Source organism: Canis lupus, chromosome X (assembly GCF_003254725.2).
Source record: "Canis lupus dingo isolate Sandy chromosome X, ASM325472v2, whole genome shotgun sequence".
In the NCBI taxonomy this organism is placed as follows: Eukaryota; Metazoa; Chordata; class Mammalia; order Carnivora; family Canidae; genus Canis; species Canis lupus.
This window is the reverse complement of record NC_064281.1, coordinates 66715040-66741137: the sequence shown is the minus strand read 5'-3', so window position 1 is coordinate 66741137 and position 26098 is coordinate 66715040. Positions and strand designations below refer to the sequence as shown.

The 26098-nt window shown below is 34.3% G+C and overlaps 1 protein-coding gene across 3 annotated transcripts in view; it reads left to right on the top strand.

Annotated features, from left to right (window-relative positions):
- CHM (CHM Rab escort protein) overlaps positions 1-26098 on the top strand; it is a 244222-nt gene that overhangs the window by 213813 nt on the left and 4311 nt on the right. For all 3 annotated transcript variants that reach the window (XM_035711636.1, XM_035711637.1, XM_025431816.2), the window contains 2 exons: positions 14030-14128; positions 20542-20702. In XM_035711636.1, the coding sequence (XP_035567529.1) occupies positions 14030-14128; positions 20542-20702 (260 nt within the window). The remainder of the gene's footprint in view (positions 1-14029; positions 14129-20541; positions 20703-26098) is intronic.

The window sequence follows — 26098 nt, the reverse complement described above, 5'->3', positions numbered from 1 at the left end:
GGTCTTGTTATTTTATCCAGTCTGCTACCCTTTGTCTTTTTTTGGAGCATTTAATCTATTCACATTCAAAGGAATTATTGAAAGATAGAAATTTAATGTCATTGCATTACCTGTACAGTCACTGTTTCTGTAGATTGTCTCTGTTCCTTGTCCTGCTCTTTGTTACTTTTGGGCTCTCTCTCTGTCTGCTTACAGGATGCCCCTTAATATTTCTTGCAGAGCTGGTTTAGTGGTCATATATTCTTTTAGTTTCTTTTGATCCTGGAAGCTCTTTATCTCTCCTCTGTTCTGAATGACAGCCTTGCTGTATGAAGTATTCTTGCCTGCATATTTTTCTTGTTTAGTACCCTGAATGTATCATGCCAGCCCTTTCTGGCCTGCCAGGTCTTTGTGGATAGGTATATTGACAGTCTAATGTTCTTACCCTTGTAGGTTAAGAACTTCTGGTCTCCACCTGCTTTATCTCTGAAATTTGCAGGTTTCACTATTATATGTCGTCGAGTTGTTGACCGAGTTTTATTTATTTTGAGAGGGGTTCTCTGTGCCTTCTGGACTTGAATGCCCGTACCTTTCCTCAGATTAGGGAAGTCCTCAGCTATAATTAGTACAAATAAGCCTCCTGTCCCCCCTTTCCTCTTACTCTGGGACTCCAGTTATTCTAACATTGTTTTGCTTTATGTTATTGCTGATCTCTCAAATCTTCTCTGTGATCCAGTAGTTGTTTGTCTCTTTTTCTCAGCTTCCTAATTCTCCATTACTTTGTCTTCTATATCACTGACTCTCTCTTCTGCCTTGTTCATCCTAGCAGTTAAAACCTCCATTTTTTATTGCATCTCAGTAATAGCCTTTTTTTCTGACCTGATTCAATTTTAGTTCTTTTATTTCTCCAGTAAGGGATTCTCCAGTGTCTTCTGTTCTTTTTTCTTCAAGCCTAGCTAATATCCTTATAATCATTGTTTTGAATTATTGTTCTGACATTTTACTTATATCCATATTGCTTAAATCCCTGATAGTGAGTACTGTTTCCTGTTCTTTCTTTTGGTTTGAGTTTTTCTGTGTAGTCATTATGTCAGAAAAGAATAGATAAAAGACAGAAAATACAAAAATAGCAACAACACCAGAAAAATACAAACTAAACAAATCAGAAAAAAACAGAAACCAAAAAAAAAAAAAAAAGAGAGAAAATTCAAACAAGAAATAGAACAGGTCACAACAATAGACTAGATCCTGGTTATATTTTGGTCTATTTATTAGAAGAAACTAGATCCCAAAATAGGAAAGGAAATTATTTATACATATATAACATATATATGTGTATATATACACATATATATACATTTATACATATACATATATATACATATATATATACATATATATACACTTATATATATGTATATATAAAATAAAATAAAAATTGAGTACAAATATAAAATTGAGTACAATGAAAGTACACCAAAAATGAAATATATACATAAATAGAAATATAAAAATAAAAACTATAAGCTTTTAAAAAGAATTGATAAAATATGAAATTAGCTGAAAAGGAAAAAAATATAAAACTGGAAACCTAAAGAATAATAAGAAAAACTTCAAATGGCATATACTGTTTTCCTCAAGAACTGAAATTTTATAGTTCTCTGTGATCAGTAAACTTGATATTAGCTGGATGTTCCTGCTTGTCTTCTGAAGGAGGGACCTGTTGCACTGATTCTGAGATGTCTTTACCCTGGTGGAATTGTACTCCCCTTGCCAGGGTCCCATGCTCAGTGTAGGCAGCTCCAGATTGTACCGTGTGGCATGCTGCGTTGCTCCCTATAGATCTCATACAAGTTGAACACTCTCAGTGGTCCAGATTTGCATGTATGTAGAAAAACATCTGTATACATGTTTGATAAAATGTATGACATTTAAACTGGGTTTTTCTTTAAACTCTCCCCAACTCTAGCTTTCTCACTTTTTTCTGTGATAAAATTATCTTCCTAATCTTTAATGTGTCTTAATCAATTTATAAATGCAAAGCCAACAACACAGAGAAATAGACTCGCTTAGGTTTTTTAGTTTGAATAACCTTACACTGGGAAGGTTAACCAGGAGAGAAAAGCTTGAATTTATCATTTATACTTAGCCTTGTTCCAGGACAAAAAGAAAGCATGTTTGTTTTTTTCCACTTTCTTTGTAAATTAAAGTTTGGCTGCTTTTTTCCTCCTTCTTGTCTTATGTTTTGGACCTGTTCACAGACTTTCAGGAGTAAATTGTAAAATTGGACATTAAAAGTCTTTAATAGTGTATTTTCCTGCTTCTCCCCTAATTGAGAGTCATTGGTGTCAGAACTGTTGGAAAATTGTTCTGCTCTTGTTAATTAGCTTGTCTGTCTTCTGAACTAGAACTAGTCTAATATTACAGAAGGCTTTAAACCACCCTTTCCCTTTCTCTTAATTTTTAAAATTTTCAAGTCAGGAAAAAAAAGACAATATGCCATGTATTTATTTTAAATATCCAAACTTTTTCTCAACTCATTTATTTTCTTCTTTTGAAACTCCCTGGTTATAAGCAAATTTTATAGCTTGCAGTGTTACACAGTCGTTCTCCTCCCTTAAAAAACTTTTACTTCTAAATCTCTTAAAAGTTTTCTCTTTTTTCCTGAACCTTTTAAATAAAATTTGTCTTAAACACAATAAAACAGGTTTTAAAAATTATGAAATTGTTTCTTCACAGAAAAATTTCATTATTTCCCAGGTCAAAGCCCAAAAACTGAAAATGGTGAATACTCTCAAATGGTATAAGAATCCCACCTTTTTAACAGAGGTTTGTATGGAGTTTGGCATCATTCATACTTGAAAAAAAGTATCTTCAGAAGAATTAGTCTCAATTAGGATTCCTTAGAGAACACTTTTTACTATTCTATCTGAATGCTCTTATTTTTATATATCTGGGTTAGCTTAGTTATGTTCTAGATTTCTTATATTTATACTAACAGTGTTGAGCTGTTAATAATGATCATCTATGTGCTGATTGTTCTGTAGAAATAAAAAAAGTAAAATAGTATTTAGGAAGAATAAATTAGAAATGCTGTATAAATTTGTTATTTCTTTAATCATTAAGTAGGTTTCATTGTTACTCGTTTTCCTTTAAAACAGTTAAGTAGACAAATACATCTTGACTTAGATCTCATTATATAAATGACAGGCATATAATTAGTATGTCTAGCTGAGTGGAACCAAATGCCTTCTCTTGCCTTAAAATTTGAGAGTGTAATGATGAAAATATGAGCTAAATTCATCGCTCTTCTATTGGAAGAATCACTTGAAGACAAATGTTGGTGACTGCTATAACTAATGCAGTTACACCTGAGTAAAACAGGATCAGAATACATACCAGTGAGACTTTGTGGGTTACACTCATTCCTCAAAGGTAATAAAATGAAAATTATATAAAGTAAATGATGTGAAGTCTCATAATTTGCTGTTTAGTTTTTTAACAAAGAAATTTATTTTAAAGATATTCATGAGCAAATTAGCTTGATTTTAAGACATACTTATTACAAAATTATGGCTTTAGAGAAAAGATGAGAACTCTTTAGTAAAATTTAAGTCTTTTTTACTTTTAAATACTGGATTTAATTGATGTCTAAATCTAGTATACTTCATTCTTCATTAGCTATAATAATCCAAAGATTTATTTTCCTTTCAAAGATGTTATTGATTTCAAAGGTATTTTTCCCAATTAAAGAAATATGGAAAGATAAAGGAATTTAAAAGCTACTCTTTTAGCTAATGAAGCTTTTATGTTACTCTGAGAATATTCTCACTTCTTGACTAATCCTCCTACTCAGTTTATCTTTACCTCTGTTTAGTATCAGCTGATCAAATTCACCCATTCTTGAATCAGCACCAACTTCTATTTCTTTCCATTAAGAACAAAGTAGAATTTTGTAATTTTTTGTAGCATAGTTGAAGGTTGACAAATGCTATGGTAGTTTACATTAAATACTATTCAGTTACTGTGTTGCATTCAGTGAAGTATAATACTTGAAATTCATTTTGTAGTCTTTGTTAAAGAGAATATCCTGTTTAGGCATTGTGTAATAAAATACAATATATAATTCTCACAGTATTTTCAATTTTTGAACAGTTTTTTGCATTATGATTAGTCAGAATTTTAAAGCATATAAACAAAATTATTTGACAAAAATATACCAAATATATACAAATTTATTATTCAGAGTAGAAATTAATATCATAAAAATCATGTATTCAAGTATAATACTAACATCAACTTAACCTTTACTCATTAACAAAGCAAGTGATCAGTTGTTAAGCAATTTAAGATTTCCTTTTACAGATAACATAGTTTAGACTTTTTATTCTTTATCCTATGCTATGCAGATGCACTGTAGTTTTAAGTATATGGCCAAAAATGTGCATAAGACATTAAAATACGTTAAGTTTACTTTGACCTTTTAGTCTTTTTAATGACTTTTCAAGGCTGCCATACTGCCTTATCTTTGATTTGATTTTGAATTTGTAAAGCTGTAAGTGTACAACTGAAATTTACCTTCATATAGTATGGAAATAGTATATATGAAAAGTATTTCCAAGGCAGCTAAACAGTTCAGTTAACCAGAAAGATACAGTTTGACAATACGCTATTATATGGTAGTTGAGAACATAGGCTGGGTTCAAATCCTATCTCTTTTACATAATAGCTGAATGACCTTAGGCAAGTTGTTTAATCTCTCTGTACCTCAGCTTCCCCATCTATAAAATAGGGATAATGATAGTATCTATAACTCAGAACTATTATAAGGATCAGATTCTTATGAACTGTGTATGACACTTATAAAACTCAAGAAATATAAAAAAAATTTTTAATGTAGGTGACACAATGTTACATTAGTTTCAGGTACACAAGAAAGCAGTTCAACTTCTCTATACATTATGCTGTGCTCACCACAAGTGTAGCTACCATCTCTTCTGCAATACTACAATATCATTGACCATATTCACTATGCTATGCCTTTTATTCCCATGACTTGTTCATCCCATAACTGGAAGCATATATCTTCCACTCCCCTTCATCCATTTTGTCCTTCACATCACCTCCCTTCCCACTAAAAACCATCAGTTTGATCTCTGTATTTATAAGTCTGAATCTCTTTTTTTCATGTTTATTTTTTCTTTAGATTCCAGATATAAGTGAAATCATATGGAATTAGTTTTTCTCAATCTGATTTATTTCAATTAGAATACCCATCACCCATTTAGCCCATCACCAGCCCACCTCCCCTCCATCAAGCCTCAGTTTGTTATCTACAGTTAAGAGTGTCTTATGGTTTGACTCCTTCTTTTTTGTCCTTTTCTCCTGTGTTCATCTGTTTTGTTTCTTATATTCCATTTATGAGTGAAATCATATGCTATTTGTCTTTCTCTGACTTTTTTGCATACCATAATACACTCTAGCTCCATTGACATCATTGCAAATGGCAAGATTTTATTCTTTTAATTGGGTAAGTAGTTTTCCATTGTGTATGTATTCTATTGTGTATAAATGTGTGTGGGGGGGTATACACACACACACCATCTTCTTTATTCGTTCATCAGTTGATGGACATTTGGACTCTTCCCATAGCTTAGCTATTGTTGATAATGCTGCTATAATATTGGGTCCATATGCTCCTTTGAATCAGTATTTTTGTATCCTTTGGACAAATATCTAGTAGGGCAATTCCTGGATCATTAGGATAGTTCTCTTTTTAACTTTTTGAGGAACCTCCATACTATTTTCCAGAGTGGCTGCACCAGTTTGCATTCCCACCAACAATGTAAGAGTTCCCCTTTCTCCACATCCTCACCAACATCTGTTAATTACTCTGGTGTTAATTGTAGCCATTCTGGTGTGTGAAGTGTGAAGTGGTATCTCCTGATTTTGATTTGTATTTCTGATGAGTGATTTTGAGCATCTTTTCATGTGTTTATTAACCATTTATATGTCTTCTTTGGAAAAATATCTATTCATATCTTCTGCCCATTTCTTAACTAGATTATTTGTTTTTGGGTGTTGAGTTTGGAAAGTTACTTATAGATTTTAGATACTAGTCCTTCATCAGATATGTCATTTGTAAATAGCTTCTCCTATTCCATAGTTTGCCTTTTAGTTTTGTTGATGGTTTCTTTGCTATGCAGAAGCTTTTTTATGTTGATGAAGTCCCAATAGTTCATTTTTGCTTTTGTTTCCCTTGTCTCTAGATATGCATCTAGTAAGAAGTTGCTATGGCCAAACTAAAAAAGGATTCTGCCTATGTTCTCCTCTAGGATTTTAATGTTTGCCTGTCTCTTATTTAGGTCCTTCATTTATTTTTTTAATTTATTTTTGTGTATGGTGTAAGAAAGTGGTCTGGTTTCATTCTGTATATTGCTGTCAAAGGTTCCCAACACCATTTGTTGAAAAGACTTTCTTTTTGCCCTTGCATATTCTTTCCTGCTTTGTTGAAGGTTAGTTGGATCCATTTTTGGGTTTTCTGTTCTTTTCCATTGATCTGTATCTGTGTTTTTGTGCCAGTACCATACTGTCTTGATGACTACGGTTTGTAACATAGTTTGAAGTTCAGAATTGTGATACCTCCAGTTTTGCTTTTCTTTTCCAGGATTGCTTTGGCTATTCGGATTCTTTTGTGGTTCCATATGAATTTGAGGATTGTTTGTTCTAGCTTTGTGAAAAATGCTGGTGGTATTTTGAGATGAATTGCATTAAATGTGTAGATTGCTTTGGGTAGCATAGACATTTTAACAATATTTGTTTTCTCCATCCATGAGTATGGAATCTTTTTCCATTTCTTTGTGTCTTCTTCAGTTTCTTTCATAAGTGTTCTATGGTTTGGAGAGTACAGATCTTTTTTGTTTATTCCTAGGTATTTTACAGTTTTGGGTACAATTATAAATGGGATCAATTCCTTGATTTCTCTTTCTGCAGCTTCATTATTGGTATATAGAAATGCAACAGATTTCTGTACATTGATTTTGTATACTGCCAGTTGACTAAATTTGTGTATCAGTTCTATCAAATTTTTGGTAGATTCTATATTGAGTATTATGGTTTCTGCAAATAGTGAAAGTTTGACTTCTTCCTTACCAATTTGGATGCATTCTATTTTTTTTGTGTGTGTTGTCTGAATGCTATGCTTAGGACTTCTAGTACTATTTAAATAACAGTAGTGAGAGTGGACATCCCTGTCTTCTTCCTGACCTTAGAGGGAAATCTCACTTTTTTACCCATTAAAGATGATATTAGCTGTATTTTTTTCATATATAGCCTTTATTATGTTGAGGTATCTTCCCCCATCCCTATTTTGTTGAGAGTTTATATCGAGAATGGATGTTGTACTTTGTCAAATGCTTTTTCTGCATCTATCAAAAGGATCTTATGGTTCTTTTATTAATGTGGTGTGCCCCATTGATTGATTTACAAATATTGAACCACCCTTGTAACTCAGTAATAAATACCATTTGATTGTGGTGAATATTTCTTTTAATGTACTGTTGGATTCAATTTGCTAGTGTCTTGTTGAGAATTTTTGTATCCATATTCCTGGAGGATATTAGCCTGTAGTACTATTTTTTAGTGGAGTCTTTGTCTTGTTGTGGAATCAGACAAACTAGATTTTATTTTGGAACCTGCTCAACTCATAGAATGTGAGTTTGTATGTTTTCCTTCCGTTGCTGTTTTATGAAATGTTTTGAGAAGAATAGGTGTTAGCCCTTTATAAATGTTTTAGAATTCCCTGGGAAGCCATCTGGCCCTGCACTTTTGTTTCTTGGCTGATTTTTGATTATTGGTTGAATTTTTTTTGCTGGTTATGGTCTGTTAAAGTTTTATATTGCTTTCTATTTCATTTTTTGTAGTTTATGTTTCTAGGACCTTACCCATTTCTTCCAGGTTGTCCAATTTGTTGGTATAGTTTTTCATAATATTCTCTTGTAATTGTATTTCTGTGGTGTCAGTTGTGATTTCTCACTTGTCATTTTATTTATTTGGTTCCTTTCCCTTTTCTTTTTGATAAGTCTGGCAGGAGTTTAATAATTTAATTTTTTCAAAAAACCAGCTCCTGATTCCATTAAGCTGTTCTACTGGTTATTTTTATTTCTATATCATTTATTTCTGTTCTCATCTTTATTTCCTTTCTTCTGCTAGCTTTTGGCTTCATTCATTGTTCTTATTCTAGCTATTTTAGGTGTAAGGTTGTGTATTTGAGATTTTTCTTCTTGAGGTAAGACTATTGCTCTATACTTCCTCTTCTGACCACTTTTGCTGCATCACAAAGGTTTTGAATCATTGTGTTTCCATTTGCATTTGTTTCCATGGGTTTTTTTCTTCTTATTTGATTTCCTGGTTGGCCCATTTGTTAGTTACATGTTGTTTAAAATTTGGTCTTCCCAAATTTTTCTTGTGGTTGTCTTCACGTTTCATAGCGTTTTGGTCAGAAAATATTCCTGGTATGATCTTAGTCTTTTTATACTTGTTAAGGCTTGATTTATAGTATGTGATCTGTTCTGGAGAATGTCCCATGTGCACTTGTAAAGAATGTGTATTATGCTGCTTTAGGTTGGAATGTTGTGAATATATCTGATAAATCCATCTGGTCCAGTGTGTCATTCAAAGCCATTGTTTCCTTGTTGATTTTCTGCTTAGATTATCTGTCCATTGCTGTAAATGAAGTGTTTAAGTTACTTACTGTTACTGTATTATTATCAATTAGTGTCTTTTAGTTTGTTATTAATTGTATTATTATCAATTAGTGTCTTTTAGTTTGTTATTAATTGTTCTGTGTATTTGGCTGCTTCCATGTTGAGGGCATAAATATTTATAATAGTTTGATATTCTTGGATAGGCCCCTTTATTATGATATAGTGCCCTTCTTCATCTCTTGTCTTTGGTTTAAAATCTAGTTTGTCTGATAGAAGTATTGTTACTCCATCTTTCTTTTGACTTCCATTTGCACAAGAAATGTTTCTCCATCCCCTCACTTTCAATCTGCAGGTGTCTTTTGATCTAAAATGAGTTTCTTGTAGGCAGCATATAAATGGGTATTGTTTTTAATATTTTTTTCAGAGATGGTTTAGTGGTAATTAACTCCTTTAGTTTTTGTCTGAGAAGCTCTTTATCCTATTCTGAATAATAGCCTTGCTGGATAGATATTTTTCGCTGCAGATTTTTCCCATTTAGTAATTTGAATATATTCTACTCCCTTCGTGCTTATCAAGTCTGGAGAGAGCTGCAGCTAGCCTTATGGGCTTCTCTTATAAGTCAGGGACTTTTGTTTGGCTGTTTTTAGGATCTTTTCTTTATCAGTATATTTTGTAAATTTCACCACAGGATATCTCAGTGTTGGCCAACTTTTGTTGATTTTAGTGGGAGTACCCTGTGCCTCCTGGATTTAGATGTCTAGCTTTTATTATTTCCTCAAGTAAACTTTCCGCCCTCTTTCTCTCTCTCTTTTTTTTTATTGGACTCCTATCATATGAATGTTATTACATTTGATGGAGTCACTGAGTTCCCTGTCTGTTCTCATGATCTTCTTTCTCTGTTTTGTTCAGATTCATTATTTTTTTTGTATTCTATCTTCTGTATCACTCATTCATTCCTCCTCTTCTATCCTTGTTGTCATTTCATCCAGTCTTTTTAGAATCTAAGCTATTGCATTTTTCATTTCTGATTTTTCAACTCCTTTATCTTTGTGGTAAGGGCCTCCCTGATCTTGTCCATTCTTTTCTCAACCCTGGCAAGTATCCTTATGATTGTTGCTTTAAAATCTCCATCAGACATTTTGCTTTTGTCTGTTTCAATTACATCCCTGGCTGTGACCTTTTCCTGTTCTTTCTTTTGAGATGAATTCTTCCATCTTGGTATTTTATAAGTCTCTGTCTTCTCTGTGTTAGAAAAGCCTGTTATGTATCTTGGTCCTGAGAGTAATGGCTTTATGAAGAGGTCATATAATATCCAGAGCCTAGCAAGTGTCTCTGGTGTGTGCCATGTGTACTCTGCTGCTGTGTTTCTACCACTCTATCCTTCAAGCAAATATCTGCGGAGGCTCTTCTTGCCTGCTATGGGGATTGTTTGGACCTTGGCCAAAGTGTACAGAGTTTTAACTAGGCGTACTCCGGTCTACTTGTTAAATGAGAGCTGATGCTACTTCTACTGGAACTGAAGCCTTGCTGAACTCTGGTCAGTGTACATGGTGTGTATGGAGATTTCTGTTGGTCTTCTGGGGAAGGGACCTGTTGCACTGGGACTTATGCACACTTGCTGGAGAAAAGTAGTACCAGCAGACTGCGTAATGAGTAGGACTTGGTGGGGGAGGGAAATGACACCAGCCAGTTCCTTTGTCCCTGGAGAGGGGTCTCTGTGCTGTTGCTCTCAGGAAAGCACTCCCAGAAGAGGAACTAATTTCCTCTGGTTTGTTCGAGGTATTTTTCAGATCGGTATTTCCATGCTGTCTCTGGGTTGCTTGCCTGCCTGGAGCAGTGCAGTGCACTTTGGGCTCTATCTCAGCCAAGCCTGCTGACTTTTAAAACTAAACTTCATGGAAGTGCTGTGGCGGGGGCCTTCACTGGTCTTTTAGGGGAGTGTCTCGCTGTGCTGGGACAGATGCAGGTTTGAACAAGAAGGGCAGTCATGCTAGAGTGCAGGTGCCTGGGATTTGGAGCAGGTAGGCTAAACAGACACTGAGTTAGCTGCTCTCAGCAGGTGTCTCTGTGCCTATGATGAGGGGGAAGGGAAGGAAATGGTGCCTGCTGGCTCTTTTGTACCTGGAGAGGTGTCTCTGTGAATGCCACCTCTCCCAAATGTGCTCCAAGAAGAGTGAACAGTCTCTTCTCTGTGCTTCTTAGGTGATCTTCAGATTGCACTGTCTGTCCCAGCGTTACTTGCCTGCCTTCTCTCTAGGAGTAGGGCAATGCTGTCAGGGCTGTATCCCAAACAAGCCTGTGGACCTCTAAAACTCTAGCCTTCGAGCTCACTGCTTGCAAAAACTCATGAAAATAAGCCCCTCTTGTTTTCCAGCTAAATGGCTTTAGGGAAGTGTTCTCCTTTGTGCATTTCCCTATGCACTCCTCTCCTTCTCTCCCTTCCTCCTTCAGTCCCTATCTCTCTTTCTCTTTCTCTCTCTCTTTTATCTAGTTGTGTGAGGGTACTTTTGTCACTTTAAAATGTGCTCTTTATTGTCATTCATGTTGAATGATGTCAGCCTTCTGAATTTCAGATAACTTTGTTTCCGTGGTACTGATTATGAGTACCACTCCATTTGCCAAACTTTTTCAAATATTACTGCTATGTTCTATGAATAAAAGCTTATTTTGCACTAAGGTTTCTTAAATGCCAATCACATCTCAGTATTATTGCCAGCAGATGAATTGTGATGAAAAATGATTTCATCATCTTTCAGACCATTAATACTTTAAACAGTTGCTAAATGAAGTAGAAGGAGCATAATTTGTAAAAGGTACAGCCGAGGTTTAAAAAATTTTGAGTCAGTTATAATATTACATGATGCCAGTGGGTAACATTTTCACTTCTGTTGTATCTTCTGGAATCTTAGTAATAGTTGTTGATTGGTATTAATAAGTGTAATACTTCTAGGAAAGCGCTTGCCCCATCTGATCTAATCTGTAGTCATTTTTAGCATTTATTGAGCAAGTTAATTTTGTGCAGAAGAATTAAACTCCTAGAATGCATTTAAAGTAATTATTGATAAATATTACTATTGCCATTTTATTAATGGTTTTCTAGTTGTTTTGTATTACTTTTTCTCTATCTTTGTGATTGATGAGTTTCTATAGTGTTATGTTTGGCTTTCTTTTAATTTTTGGTGTATCTATTATAGTTTTGGGTTTATAGTTACCATGAGGTTCATATATAACTTCCTAAATAAGTAGTAGTTTATATTAATTGGATCATAACAGGAAAAGCAGAAAGTATCAGGAGAAAAAAAATAGTTGTTTATACCTTAAATTTGTAGGTCAATTAATATTGTAGCATGTAATCAGAATCAGGGTTCAGACATTAGAATTCAAGTTATGAATGTCTTTAGTTAACTTCTAGGAATTTTTTTAAAGATTTTATTTATTTAAGATAGAGAGCATGAGTGGTGGGATAGGGGGAGGGCCAAGGGAAGGGAGAAGTAGACTCCCCAATGAGCAAGGAGCCTGACAAGGGGATTGATCCCAAGACCACTGGATCATGACCTGAGCTGAAGGCAGACGTTTAACCAACTGAGCCACTTAGGTGCCTCTCTTTCTAAGAATTGTTATAAAACTCATTAAGTACAAGATGATAATCTGACTTGACTACTAGAAATTTTTGCTAGCATTCCCTGAACCAAATTCTGATATATTGTTAGGAAACATAAGAATGTAATTACTCTGGTATGTATTTCTATTATGTGACCTGTTAAACAGAACCAGTAGTCTACTATTAAGATATTCAAAATAAAAAAAAAGATATTCAAAATATACTTTTATTTATATTTGTGTTCATCTTCTTTTTCCCTAGTACACATTAATTGAATAGGAAGAACTGGAAAATTGAGAACTTTGGTATGAATATTGGTATTTTATGAAACAGGAGAGTTTATCTCAAATTTTATCAGGGATTTCTGCCTTTGTAGTTATATACCCCATTTAACTCAGCAACTGCCTAGGGAGTTTAAACTCTCTCCCCAGCAAAGTTATATGGCATCTGAAAAATTTTGGTTAATTAGGAATAATTTTGTTGTGAAGGTTATTATATTTTTTGAGTGATTATTACCATACATATCCCAGAATCAATGGAATCATTGTTATGGTATGTAACATAATGTAAAATTAATGTAAAAACATTACTCACATAAAACAGAAACCTTCTTAATATCACTTTCTTTGGTGAACCTGAAAAAGTAAGTACTACAAAATTTGATTTTAACTCAGATGGTTATTAAGAGTCCTCAATTTATGCTTAGAATGGAATGAATTTTAATAATGAGAATCCACTTCTGATGTCAACTTCCATGGTAAGCTTTGAACTGTCTTCCTGGAGTTTTTTTTTTTTTTTATGTCTACTAGTCTAAACTTAAAAGAAGTGGGTATACTTTTTTACTGGTGTTTTAGATGAAAGAATTTTTCAGTACTTATGTCATTCTCTGGTATATTTCTTCTGCTGTTCTATTCTACCCCAAGCCCTTTCCTGGGCCATAAGAATTTCTCCCATTTAGGGATCCCCTTAATCCTTTCTTTCAGTACACAAAACTTTTTGTCCCTCCTTTATATTTATGTGTTGGGCTTTAGCAATTCTAAATGTATTAGGCTACAGTACTTTACTCCTATGAAGGGCCTTTTTTGTGCATGACACTCTCTAATGCAAACATTCTCTGACTCCAGGCTCTATGAATCTGTAATTGCAAAAAGGAACTGATTTGGAATTTCTGAAAATATTATATACTGCTCTAACTTAGGCCATTTTATGGATTTTCAAATATGTGTATCACTCAAACTAAGCCAACAGTGTTCCCCCGGAAGATTTCTTAGAAAACCCTACAATGAATAGTTAATTTATCAGTACAGTTTGTATAAGTGGATTCTTCTGTCTGAAGAATATGAAATGTATTCTCTAGGTAAATAGATACTCCATTTTCAATCATTTTTACACATTTTTTTTGCTTAGCAGTCCTTTGTCCAGCCTCTTTGGGAATGTTATAAGGATAATTTAAACTTTTTCTATGCAAAAATGGTTTCCTAAGCTTTTCTACTCTGCTAGTTTTACAAAATGAACCATCAACTGCTACTTCTCTTGGATCTTAGTGTGCTCTTAGTTATTAACACGTATTTTAGCTATTCAGATATATAGCATATTATGGTTTTTACATTTTCCCCATTACTAAATTATAAACTCCTTAAAGGCAGGAGCCACAACTTGCTCAGCTGTTTCCCCTGGCACTGGTATAGTGCCTTGAAAATGCGTGTAAGGAGGAACTCAAAATATTACTATTTTTTTTAAACAGATTTGGTTCATTTAACTTGTACATCTTCTAAAACAGCAAGAGAAGATTTAGAACCAGTTGTGCAGAAATTATTTACTCCATATACCGAAACAGAGACAGGTAAGAATAATAATCAGCGATTCATGAGGGAAAGGTAATATAACAACCTTATTCCTCTTAGATATCTCATAAAGGTTTCTGCAACCTGGACTGAAATGTGATGTATTCAGAAACTATCCTTACATGGTTAGTAGCATGAATGAGCACATTCTTTTCTTAAAAAACGGGAAATTGTGCACTTTATCACAGTAAAGGAAAAATACATGTTTCACACACATGTATAATTAAGTGTAAAAAAACCCGTTTATATGCATATATACTTACATGTGTAGAAATAAAGACTGCCTGTAAAACTGTTATGGACAACTTTTATTTTTTTCCTTTTAATTTTCTTCATTTTACAGATACTATACAATGAGTATACCTGTATCAGAAAAAGCTATCTTCATTTTTTAAAAAGCTGAGATAACATTACAATATTAATTGATAAGTATAGGAATCCCTCCTAATAATTATCCTTTTATGTATAGCTCACTAGTGATATGATATTTTGCCCTCAAAATATCAATACCACTATGCTACTTATTCATGATGGAAAAATGCTTTTCAATCATAGATTTTTAAACTTTTCTCTTCATATCATAGGATAGCTCTTATAGCTATAAATGGAGCAAATTGTTAGGTATTTTATGTTCAAGTTATCAAAAAGTAGCCTAATGGATATTATTCATTTATATGAAGTAAGGGTGATTTTCATTTTAGGATTTGCACATCCACTTGAATTATGACCAATTTCCTCACTGAGTCATATATCTTTATTTCCTTTAGATGTTATGTTTGTTTGGGCAGCCATTAATTTACTCCTACCTGTTGTATTTTCTTTTAGTTCATCTCCTATGTGTCTGTGTCTTATTTGTTTTCTTAATGCAGAAATAGTATATAGTGGGGCATTTAGATTTACATAAGAAAACTCCGTTTTTAAGATCTAATATCAATATAATTAATTTTGTTTTCAGCCACATGAATAAAATCCTGCCATCTGAAACTTTATTTCATTTTAGTTTGAAATTTAGTTTGTTTCATATTTACATTTTATTCATTGGAAAGTCTCATATAAATGTTTGGATTATTGTTAAATATTTGATTGTAAAGTTATGATACATGATAATCTGCATGGTTTTATCCTTAGTTTTAATTACCTTGCTTTTAAAAACAGAATTTTTTCCTTGTTTATCAAATTTTCCATACTTTTTTGTTTTAATTTCATTTTGTGGTAGTCTCAAATAATACACTAAATTTGAATCTTGTATCATTGCTCTTCACTTTTTTTTTTTAAAGATGTTATTTATTCATGAGAGACACAGAGGCAGAGACATAGGCAGAGGAAGAAGTGGGCTTCATGCAGAAAGCCTGATGTGGGACTCAATCCTGGGATTCCGGGATCATGTCCTGAGCCAAAGACAGATGCTCTACCACTGAGCCACCCAGGTGTCCTGCTCTTCACTTTTCAAATGCATTTAATTTTCTTAAAAAAAAAAAAAAAAAAAAAAAAACGAGCTGGAGAAATTACATATTCATTATTTAGCATCCTCTAGTCATTTTAGATTTTTTTTAAACATTAATCTTAATGGTTCCATTGATCCCATTTTGAAATGATATATTGTTTAGAACCTGATCAAAATTCTTTAGTAAGAACTATGTGCTCAGAGGGGTCCTCAGGTGCACTGAGGCACTGAAAAGCTAGTTTTCACTGACACTAGGCCTTTTTATCATCAGGATGAGGTAGTGGTCATATTTTAATTAAAATGTCAGAACAAATACTGTTGTAGTTATTGAAAATGAATCACCAGATAAAGTGAGCAATGGGCCATGTCAGGTCAAAGAGGCAAAGTCACCTAGAGAAGAAAGCTCAATTCATTTTCCTGCCTAAATGAGAAAGAACTTTATGAGCAATATCAACTTTTAGTGCATTACAGGACATTCTTCTCTGTAGCAAAAGTGCCTATTTTCACAGATTAATGGTTTTTTATTTTAATGTTTTAATTACTTGATAATGATATGAAATATTATACTTTAGGGACACCTGGGTGGCTCAGCGACTGAGTGTCTGCCTTCGGTCTAGGGCGTGATCCTGGGGTCATGGGATCGAGTCCCACATCGGAGCCTACTTCTCTCTCTGCCTATGTCTCTGCCTCTCTCTATGTGTCTCTTATGAATAAATAAAATCTTTTAAAAAAAGAAATCTTACACTTTAGAGCTTGTAAATAGTTTGTTTTAAAATGTATGCCAAAAGAATAACATTACTTGAACTCATTTTTTTTTCTTTTTGAGTTCTACCTTGTGTTCAGTACTGTGCTTCATAAGCCTTCGTGAAAGCCTAGTTTCCTTGCAAGGAAGTTTATTTATCATAAAAGATATGTTCTCTTCTCAAATACAGTACTTCTTTGCTGGTGTATCTGAGAAATTCCTGTAAAGTTGTGGAGCTCCTTCTACTTACTTTTTCCCATTTAAGGTATCAACTGGAGCTCTTAACATATGCTGTCTTAAGAAGTACTTGTACCAATACTTCTAAGAGCCCTATATCCTAGCCTCCTTTAAGAACATCAAAGATCTCTCAACTGTTCCCTATTTCCTAGTCCAAAGAAATTTCAGGTATTCTGGGCAACCCTGGTGGCCCATCGGTTTAGCGCCGCCTTCAGCCCAGGGCATGATCCTGGAGACCCGGGATCAAGTCCCACGTCAGGCTCCCTGCATGGAGCCTGCTTCTCCCTCTGCCTATGTCTGTCTGTCTGTCTGTCTCTCTCTCTCTCTCTCTCTGTCTCTCTCTCTGTCTCATAAATAAATAAATAAATAAATAAATAAATAAATAAATAAATAAATAAAATCTTTAAAAAAAATTTCAGGTGTTCCATGTTTAATGAACCTGATTATACAGGTGAGAAAATTAGGTGATTGCTCACCATTCATACCAGTCTGGATTAATTCTTCCAGACTTCAGAATATCCTTGAAAGCACTGAGTGAGCAGTGATGTAACTATCCTAAATGGTTTCTTATTTTACCCAGGAACTTGAGATTTTCTATATGATTTGAAACAAGAATTTCACTAGTACAATATCTTGAAATATCTATAATGTAGTATCATTACTACACCATGTTCTTTCTCTTTTTCCCTCGATTGTGCATGGCATGTGGAATTATCTCATCCCATCTCACTTGTTACATATCTCAAAAAAACAAAACTACCTAAAAACAGAAATTACCCTTAAGAGTGTTATTTTAGGGTCCGTGGCTGGTAAGGATGTTAGGTAATTGTTGCACTCAAAAGTCAAATGCCTTATCATAATTTCTTTTTGTGTTTGTTGTATGCAGACTAGATCACAGCGATGACAATCTCCTATACTCTTGGACTTGTGCTACTCTGCTACGCTACTAAAATAGTCTCTTCCTAAATATGGCATGTAACTGTAAACCATGTATTGCTTTTATTTGGTATGCCAATGTTGTTGGTTTTTTTTAAAGATTTTATTTATTTATTCATGAAAGACACAGAGAAGCAGAGGGAGAAGCAGGCTCCCTGCGAGGACCCTGATCTATCACAGGACACCGGGATCATGACCTGAGCCAAAGGCAGATACTAAACCACTGAGCCACCCAGGCACCCGTTGATTTCTTTTTTCTGCTTTATTCTGTACTTATCCCAGTTTAATTTGCCAGAGATCTTATTCTAAATTACCTATTACTTGTTTAGTCCTTTACACTATCTAATTGATGAAATGAGCTATTACAGAAAACCAGTTCTCCTGGTTAGGTGATATATTTCTAGCCAAACCTCAGCAGCTTTAATATTTTTTTTGACAACTGTGTAGTTCCCAACTGCCTGTTATTTTTCCAGCTATCTCTCTGACTTCCAGCTAACCTCAAAGAAAGATGAAGCAATTACATGTTTCTTTAAGAGTTTTAAGGTCAAAGTCTGATAACTCCTTTCTATCTGGAGCATTTATCTTCATCCTATGTCAACTTTTCATCTTCTTCATGGTTCCTTCTCAATATTTAAACTTCTATGAAATTTCTTTCCTATAATCTATTGGATTATTCATTTTTCCCAACTTCTTTTGACTGAAAGCCTTTCTTTGAGCTGGAACTTTCAAGGATATACAAGATAAACTCTCTAAATGTATGCTTAGAAATGGACTGGGCAATACTAAAGGAATTCCAGACCTTAACCCACTTAAGACAACATATGTCAAGAGCTCCATTTGGGGCAGCCCGGGTGGCTCAGGGTTTAGCACCGCCTTCAGCCCAGGGCCTGATCCTGGAGACCCGGGATCAAGTCCCATGTCAGGCTCCCTGCATGGAGCTTGCTGCTCCCTCTGCCTGTGTCTCTGCCTCTCTTTCTCTCTGTGTGTCTCATGAATAAATAAATAAAATCTTAAAAAAAAAGAGCTTCAGTTATACCTTAAATGTGAAAAAGTAAGTAGAAGGAGTTCTACAATCTTACTGGAATTTCTCAGATACACCAGCAAAGAAGTAATGTATTTGAGAAGAGAACATTATCTTTTATGATAAATAAACTTCCTTGCAAGGAAACTAGGCTTTCACAAAGGCTTATGAAGCACAGCACTAAACAATGTAGAACTCAAAAAGACAAAAAACAAGTTCAAGTAATGTTATTCCTTGGCATACATTTGCAACAACTTCTGGTGTTGCAAATCACAGGCAGTATGTTTAATTATCTTCCCATAAGATTTAGTGAAACTAAATTTAAAACCAATAAATTTACTAAGATCCATATGGTTTTAGCTGTGAAATATGAATTCCTTATGTTCCTTTATTTTGTCAGAAAGTAAGTTTCACCATCTGTCATGTGTTTACATGAAGTTAGTGATACCTTAGATTCATAGATCTTAGCATTAGGAAGGAGCCTCATAAGAGATCATTTCTTCCATTCAGAGTTTCTCCATCCTATCACACTAATAATTATGGTTTATTCAAAAGGAACTAGAAAAATAGCATATTTGGTATTCTTGTAGTGGAGATATTTTAAATTAAATATAACAAAATCTTATTTATCCCAAATTGGGGAATTGTGCAGTCTTATTAATTCAGTACTGCAATTAGCTGTGAATTTCTCTACTTTGATTACCAATTTAACAATAAGAGCTAATTAACTAATTATACTAATTATACCTTTAGCATTTTCTTTATGATTTACAGGGTGCCCCATGGTCTTGGATAATCTTCATATACATCCATTGTTATCATTGTAAAGAATTTGAATTTTTTGTTCAGATTTAGGCTAAAGAAAATCCTGTCACCAAAAATTTTTTAACAGTAATAATTTCTGTTTTCAAGCAAAAAAAATATATATATATATAATAACATTTCTAAGGAGGAATGGCAAAGAAATCATTATTAAGATAGCAAGAAATAGGTTTTAGGTATTAAGATTAATTAGCTTGAGCCTTTTAAAATAAGCATATCATACTTTGATTATATTTGAAAACAGGATGAAAATCAATATAGAAAGTGTTCATTGAATATCTGTTGTGTGCTAGGCCTCCTATAATTAGGGAATATGAAAAACCAGAAGACTAAGGGCTAAGTCTGCTTTATCTGTGTATCTCCAGCTCCTAGTCCAAACCTAATACACATAATAGATGCTCACTGTGAAATGAGAGAATATGTGCTAAAAACAACTTTAAGTCTCACAACCTTATTTTTGTTGTTGGTTGCCTTTCCTTTGTAATCCAGTAGGACAAAGCATTAGTGAGTTACCATATCAAGTATTAATCCTATATATACTATTTTTAATAACTGCTTTATTGAAATATAATTCACACACTATACAGTTCACTCACCTAAAGTGTAAAATTCAGTTTTTTTAATATATTCACCAAATGGTTCAAACATCACCACAGTTAATTTTAGAATATTTCCATCACCCAAAATAGAAACTCTACACCCTTTAATCCCTCACCCCAATTCCTCCAGCCCTAAGTAACCACTAATCTACTTCCTAGCTCTATAGATTTGTGTCTTCTGGACATCTCATAATCCTGTATAGATCATTGACTTAATATATAATTTTTTAAGCTGGTTTGTTTATATAAAACAAAAAATTATTATCTTATTCAGTGGTATAATTTAAGGATGAATGTGTTCAGAAGCACTTTGATACTGCTATGTAGAAGTAATAGAAATCCAAGAGAACACAATTGGAGTTATATCTAAGTAACTTACTAGTGATCAAAATAATTTTTGATATCTAACTTGTCTTAGGTTGAAAAGCCATCAGTACTTGAAATATATACATGTATGAGTGGGTGTGGATAAAGATTTGCTATTTTTTACATACAAAGCTCTGATTTACTACACTATATAATCACGGCTTTGTTAGTAATTGGCTACAAATTGTATTAATTGACAGGTTTATTGTGCTTTAGATGTGAGTAAAATTTATGTCTACATTTAGAAAATGAAGAAGTTGAAAAACCGAGGCTTCTATGGGCTCTTTACTTCAATATGAGAGATTCTTCAGACGTCAGCAGGAACTCTTATAATGATTTACCATCCAACGTTTATGTCTGCTCTGGCCCAGACAGTGGTTTAGGAAATGATAATGCAGTCAAACAGGTAAGCTGTTGGTGTTTCTCAGTTTTGTGTTGAAAAGTTGGTTTGGTAGGGAAAGTGAATTGTTTTTTCCTCTAGAATGTGGGGAAAAAAGACTAGAAGAGCCTGTCTATCATTTAATACTATCTTTGTAATTTGCCTCCGAACTTTTTCCTGTGAATGACAAAGCTTCTTTATACTTAAAATATAGTCTTCAGTATTTTCATGTTCTTGACTATATGATGGATTTGCAGGAGAGCATTTATGAGTTCCATTGTGGGAATAAGGATGAAAGATGTTAAAAATATATATTCTGAAAAATAAAATTTATAATGCCAGTTTTCTAAAGGAACATGGCTTCTAATTTAAACTGTTGGCCTATTGTTTTATCATTTTGAAATACACTGTTTTTCTTTGTTAATCTCTGAGTCATTTCAAAAGGAGTGTAACTAATTATATACAAAATGTAATTTTTAAATTGTCTTAAAGCATTTTCTTATTTTGCAGAAGAACACGTAACTTACAGTTTTTCAGAGTTAACACAATTCCTTTAATGTTTTGACATAAGCTGGTGTCCCAAAAATTACTATCATAGCTGCTGAGGAATAGGTTAAATCAAGGTGGAATTTTGTGATAGCACTTCTGGGCAAAGCTATTAACTGGTACAGCACAGGCTGACACAAGCTGCCAAAAGTGAACTATGATTCCATTCAGATGAAGATCCATGTGTATATGTATTAATACACTTCTCTGTACCTGACAGAGAAGAACAGAAAATATATTTTTTGAGGCACAAATCTAAACTTTTCACAGATAGAATTGGCATATCTGTCTATTGAATCAAAAAGTGGATAATTTAACATTGTTTTAAGACCACAGATGGAAGTTTCAATCCAACTAGTGCTAGGGATCTTATGGAAACAAATGGCTTCATTGACTTAATTTTTAGTTGTACTGGCAAGGCCATAACCCATGTATCTATAGGTTTTTTTTGTCTCATTCCTTGTTTCTCATCTTCAGAGTTTAATGGTGATCCTGGATAATCCTATTCAACCAGTGATATCAAAAGTAGGGAGTCATCCATCATTCATTCTATTAGTTTAATAGGAACCCAAGATGGTTCGAGTTCTACATTTATGGCTTAAAATGACCAAGGCATTTTTGCTTTGATGTTCCAGTTTTTTCCAAGCAGAATTGCTGACATGTTTTCAGCCAGATAGCCTAGGTGATTTTTTTTAAGATCTATTATTTTAGAGAGAGATCCTGAGCACAGAGAGAGAAAGAGAAAAGCAGACTCCCTGCTGAGCACAGAGCCTGATGCGGGGCTTGATCTCCTGAGTGGAAATCAAGAGTAGGATGCTTAATTGAGGCACCCAGGCACCCCCTTGTGTAGGACATTTTTTTTCCTGAGTGGACTTCAGTGTTTTTTCACCAAAATGGGAAGGCTTTTCACATAAGAGCTTATTATTCAAGTTCTAATGTGATCTAAACTACCAGCTAAAAGGCTATAAATTAAAGGATAATTTTGTTATGAGATAATTTGCTTCCCAAGGAGATAGACTTCAGTGTTATCATAGTACAAAATAATAATAATGCTACTTTTGATACTAATTATATACTATTAAATATGAATAGTTTTCAAGTTGTTATATAGCTTTGTTCTAATTCAGTATTTCATCCTGTGTTTAGCCTAGTTACTAATTGATAACTTCTGTTTTCCAGATTGTCTATAAAAGTTCTTAGAGCATCACCTAGGCTTTGTCTGTGTAGCAAACATAAGCCACCTGCAGATTTCTATTTTTTAACAAATACTTTATTTGACCAATTAGCAAGTTTGCATCTATTTTTCTTATTTGTAGATATATAGATGTTGAATAGCATAGACTTGTCTCCCTTGTGTTCATATGGAACTATTTGATTTGAAAACATACTAAAAATATAAAGTGATCTGTGTTATACGAGTTAAAGTTGTGTGCAGGAGCACACCAAGACATTCTCTATTATCACCACAATGATGCTAGCCTAAGTAGCCCAAGTGATAATTGTGATTCTGTGACTTGCTAGTTTTTATAGCTTGTTACTCCAGGTTTTTTTTTTTTTTCCTGAAACCGATGTATCTCTTTTCTTAATACAGGTAGTATCCCATTTACTCACACATACTGATGAACAGACTGGTCTATAGTTCTTTACTCTCAAGATCACTGATAGCTCACTCCTCCTTCAGGAGCCCCCATCCTCTAGGAGGTGCCATCCCATGAGAACAAGAATAATTATATAGTAATGTATGTACTCTTTGTACTAAAGGTCAGCTATAAAATGGTTTAAATTTACTGATGTGAGCAGCCTAACCACCATTTAGAATGTTGTCTTTATGGCATATTAGCAATTTGTTTATAACTTTTGGTACAGAATTTGTAAGTTGAAGACTCTTTTTATAGATCATATGACCTATCAAGTTGCTCACATATTGCAGTATAACTCACTTTCTCATGCCATTGAGGGAGAGGGCAGTTTTAAGTGTCACATTTTCTAAAGCTACCATTCATTGAGTGTTTTCTGTGTACTAGACAATATCCTAAACATCATAAATATATTATTTCATTTGGTCCTTACAAACATATGACATCAGTATCTGTGACATGCCCATTTTACAAATGAGGAAACTAAGACCCAAAGGGGCTAAATAACTTGTCCAAAGATCACAGATCTCGTAGATTTGTGAGCCAAAACTTAAACTCAAGTCTGTTAGACCCCAGGGCTTATACATTCATCTGTACTGTGCTACTTTCATCTTGTTAATGTGGATACATCCTAAATACATTAAACTGCTAGACTGACAAAATATTTTTTTGTTTTGTGTAGATATATATTAAATAAACATAGGAATTTCTTCTGTAGCTCAGTGTGTCCTCTCTATACTTCCCAATATAAAGAAACCAAGTCACAATATAATTATGCCTTTTTAATTTTTTTTAACCACATGAAATTCTTTAAGCTAACTTCTGGCTTAAAAGGGCAAGAGGAATTGGGGTGCCTGAGTGGTCCAGTCACTTGAGCATCCAACTCTTGATTTTGGCTCAGGTCATGATCTCAGAGTCCTGAGATTGAGCCCTGTGTTGGACTCCATGCTGGGTGTGAAACCTGCTTGAGATTCTTTCTCTCTCACTCTGCCCCTCCCCACTGATGCTCTTTCTTTCTACAAAAGGGTGGGGGAGCAAAAAGAATGAAAGGTTAACAATTAACTACTCTGAACTAACCTCTATTTATGACTCTTACAATTGAGGCTTAGTTGACAAGTAAAATACAGTAGACCAAGAAGTATTGGGTAGACATTCCAGAGCATGGCAGTTGAGCCTAAAAGATTCTAGCAATTAGAGAGAGGAGACAGGAAGTGCTGGAGGCTGGCTGTAGGAAATTGGCATCAGTGAGGGCCAGTGGCAGATGGGCTGATGGTGAGAGTTCCACAAGCAGGAAGAAAACAAATACAGGTAGTGCAGCAGCCTACAATTGTTTGATAGTCCTAGGAGACAGATTATGACAAGGATATATGGAAACAGTGTGAGATCCAGCCACAGGGACTGAAATCAGGGGAAAAATGTATCCTATAGGTAAGTAACAAAAAGGAGACAAGGTGTGAGACACAGAGGAACTGGAAGAAAAGTAGTAGTATTAGTAATAAGTCATGGTATATTTACATTCAGTATTTCTACAATATACAGTTTTTAAAGTTCTATAATTAATTTTTAAAAATGTATATTGGGATTCTACTCCACACCAGGAACTAAGGATCTAGACTTGAGTAAAATCCAGTCCTTGTCATCCCTGTAGGAATCACTTACTAGTAAAGGAGAACTTGTAAACAAATGACAGTGCATTACAGTATATGCGATAATAGAATAATATCCAAAATTCAAAAATAATGCGGAGGGGCCATGAACCCTATTTAGGAGTCAATTTTGCAGAGACGGATATGAAAGATGAGTAGCAGTTCCCCATACAAATGGAAGATAATTGGAACATTCCAGCATCTGGACCAATCCAGGATGTAAATATGGTGTATTTAAGAAAAGTGTACATAAATAGATATTAGTGAAGCAAAAAGTCTGAAAGGTAAAGATGGGATGGAGTAAATGATAAGACCAGAGAAATAGGCCCGTAGGGTTTTGTATGCCATAGCAAAGATCTTGAGTTTTTAACCTTTTAAGAAATGAGGAATCACTGAAGAGTTTTAAGCCAAAAAGTGGCATAAACAAAATTTCATTTCCATAGACCCCCTCTGAAGGCAGCATGGAAATGGATTGCATGGGGGACCCCTAGAGGCAGGGTGACCAGTCCAGTTCTGAGATGTTGCTGTTGTGTAAAGGAAAGATGATACATGCCTGGACTATATAGAGAAGGAAAAAATGGAGTCAAGAATGAAGAGATAAGATTGTCAGGATTTAACCATTGAATGTGAAGAGTGAAAGGAAGTAAGGGGGAGGGAGAACTTCTATAGGTAGACAAGGTTGAGATAAAAGACAAAAAGAGGAACTGACAGATGAGATAGAGGTTCTGATCTCAATCCTCCTGCTTCTAGGAGCTAAGTGTCTCCAGCAGACTGGTGAGTTCCTGGGGTGGAGAGGAAAGCAGGCATCTCAAATATTTAGTTTCCGAATAGTCATAGGAAAATGTCACATCCAAAAGATATACTCTTGAATTATACTCAAAAGGAAAAGAAACTTTTTCTCCCCATCCTTCTTTTAACTTCACATCAAAGCTCAAAAGTTTCTGTTTAATATCCCTCCATCCACTCCCAAGAAATGTCACTTTTAATCACCTGATGGCCCAACCACCTGAGTCTATCAACTGTAGATGGCCAGATGGTAAATAGTTTAGATTTTGCAGCCCCTACTGTCTCTTTTGCAGCTACTCATCCCTGCCACTGCAGTGCAAAAACAGCCATAGAAAATAGATAAATGAATGAGAGTGGCTATGTTCCAATAAAACCTTATTTACAAGAACAGCAGGCTGGATTTGGCCTGTGGACCATAGTTGTCAACTCCTGGCCTAATGGATGACTTTATGTGCATGTCAGGAAGAAGGATTAAAGTGGTACAGAAATACATTGTTGCCTTTAAAACAGGATATATCTTAAAACCATTTAATGACTTTTGTTTACCAATAGGATAAATTTCAAGCTCCCTAGTATGACAGGGACCCTTATCTAACAATGAGCTGTATTCATCTAAATAAAAGTAAGGATATGTTTAGAATAGAATAGCAGTGTTTCTTGTCACATTTACTTTCGTGTGTGTGTGTGTGTTGTTAATTAAAATCACATTCAGTTTCTTACTTTCTTACCCTGCCAGACTAAACACAGCTTAGATATTGACATTTTGGGGTGCCTGGGTGGCTCAGTCGGTTAAGCGTTTGACTCTTGG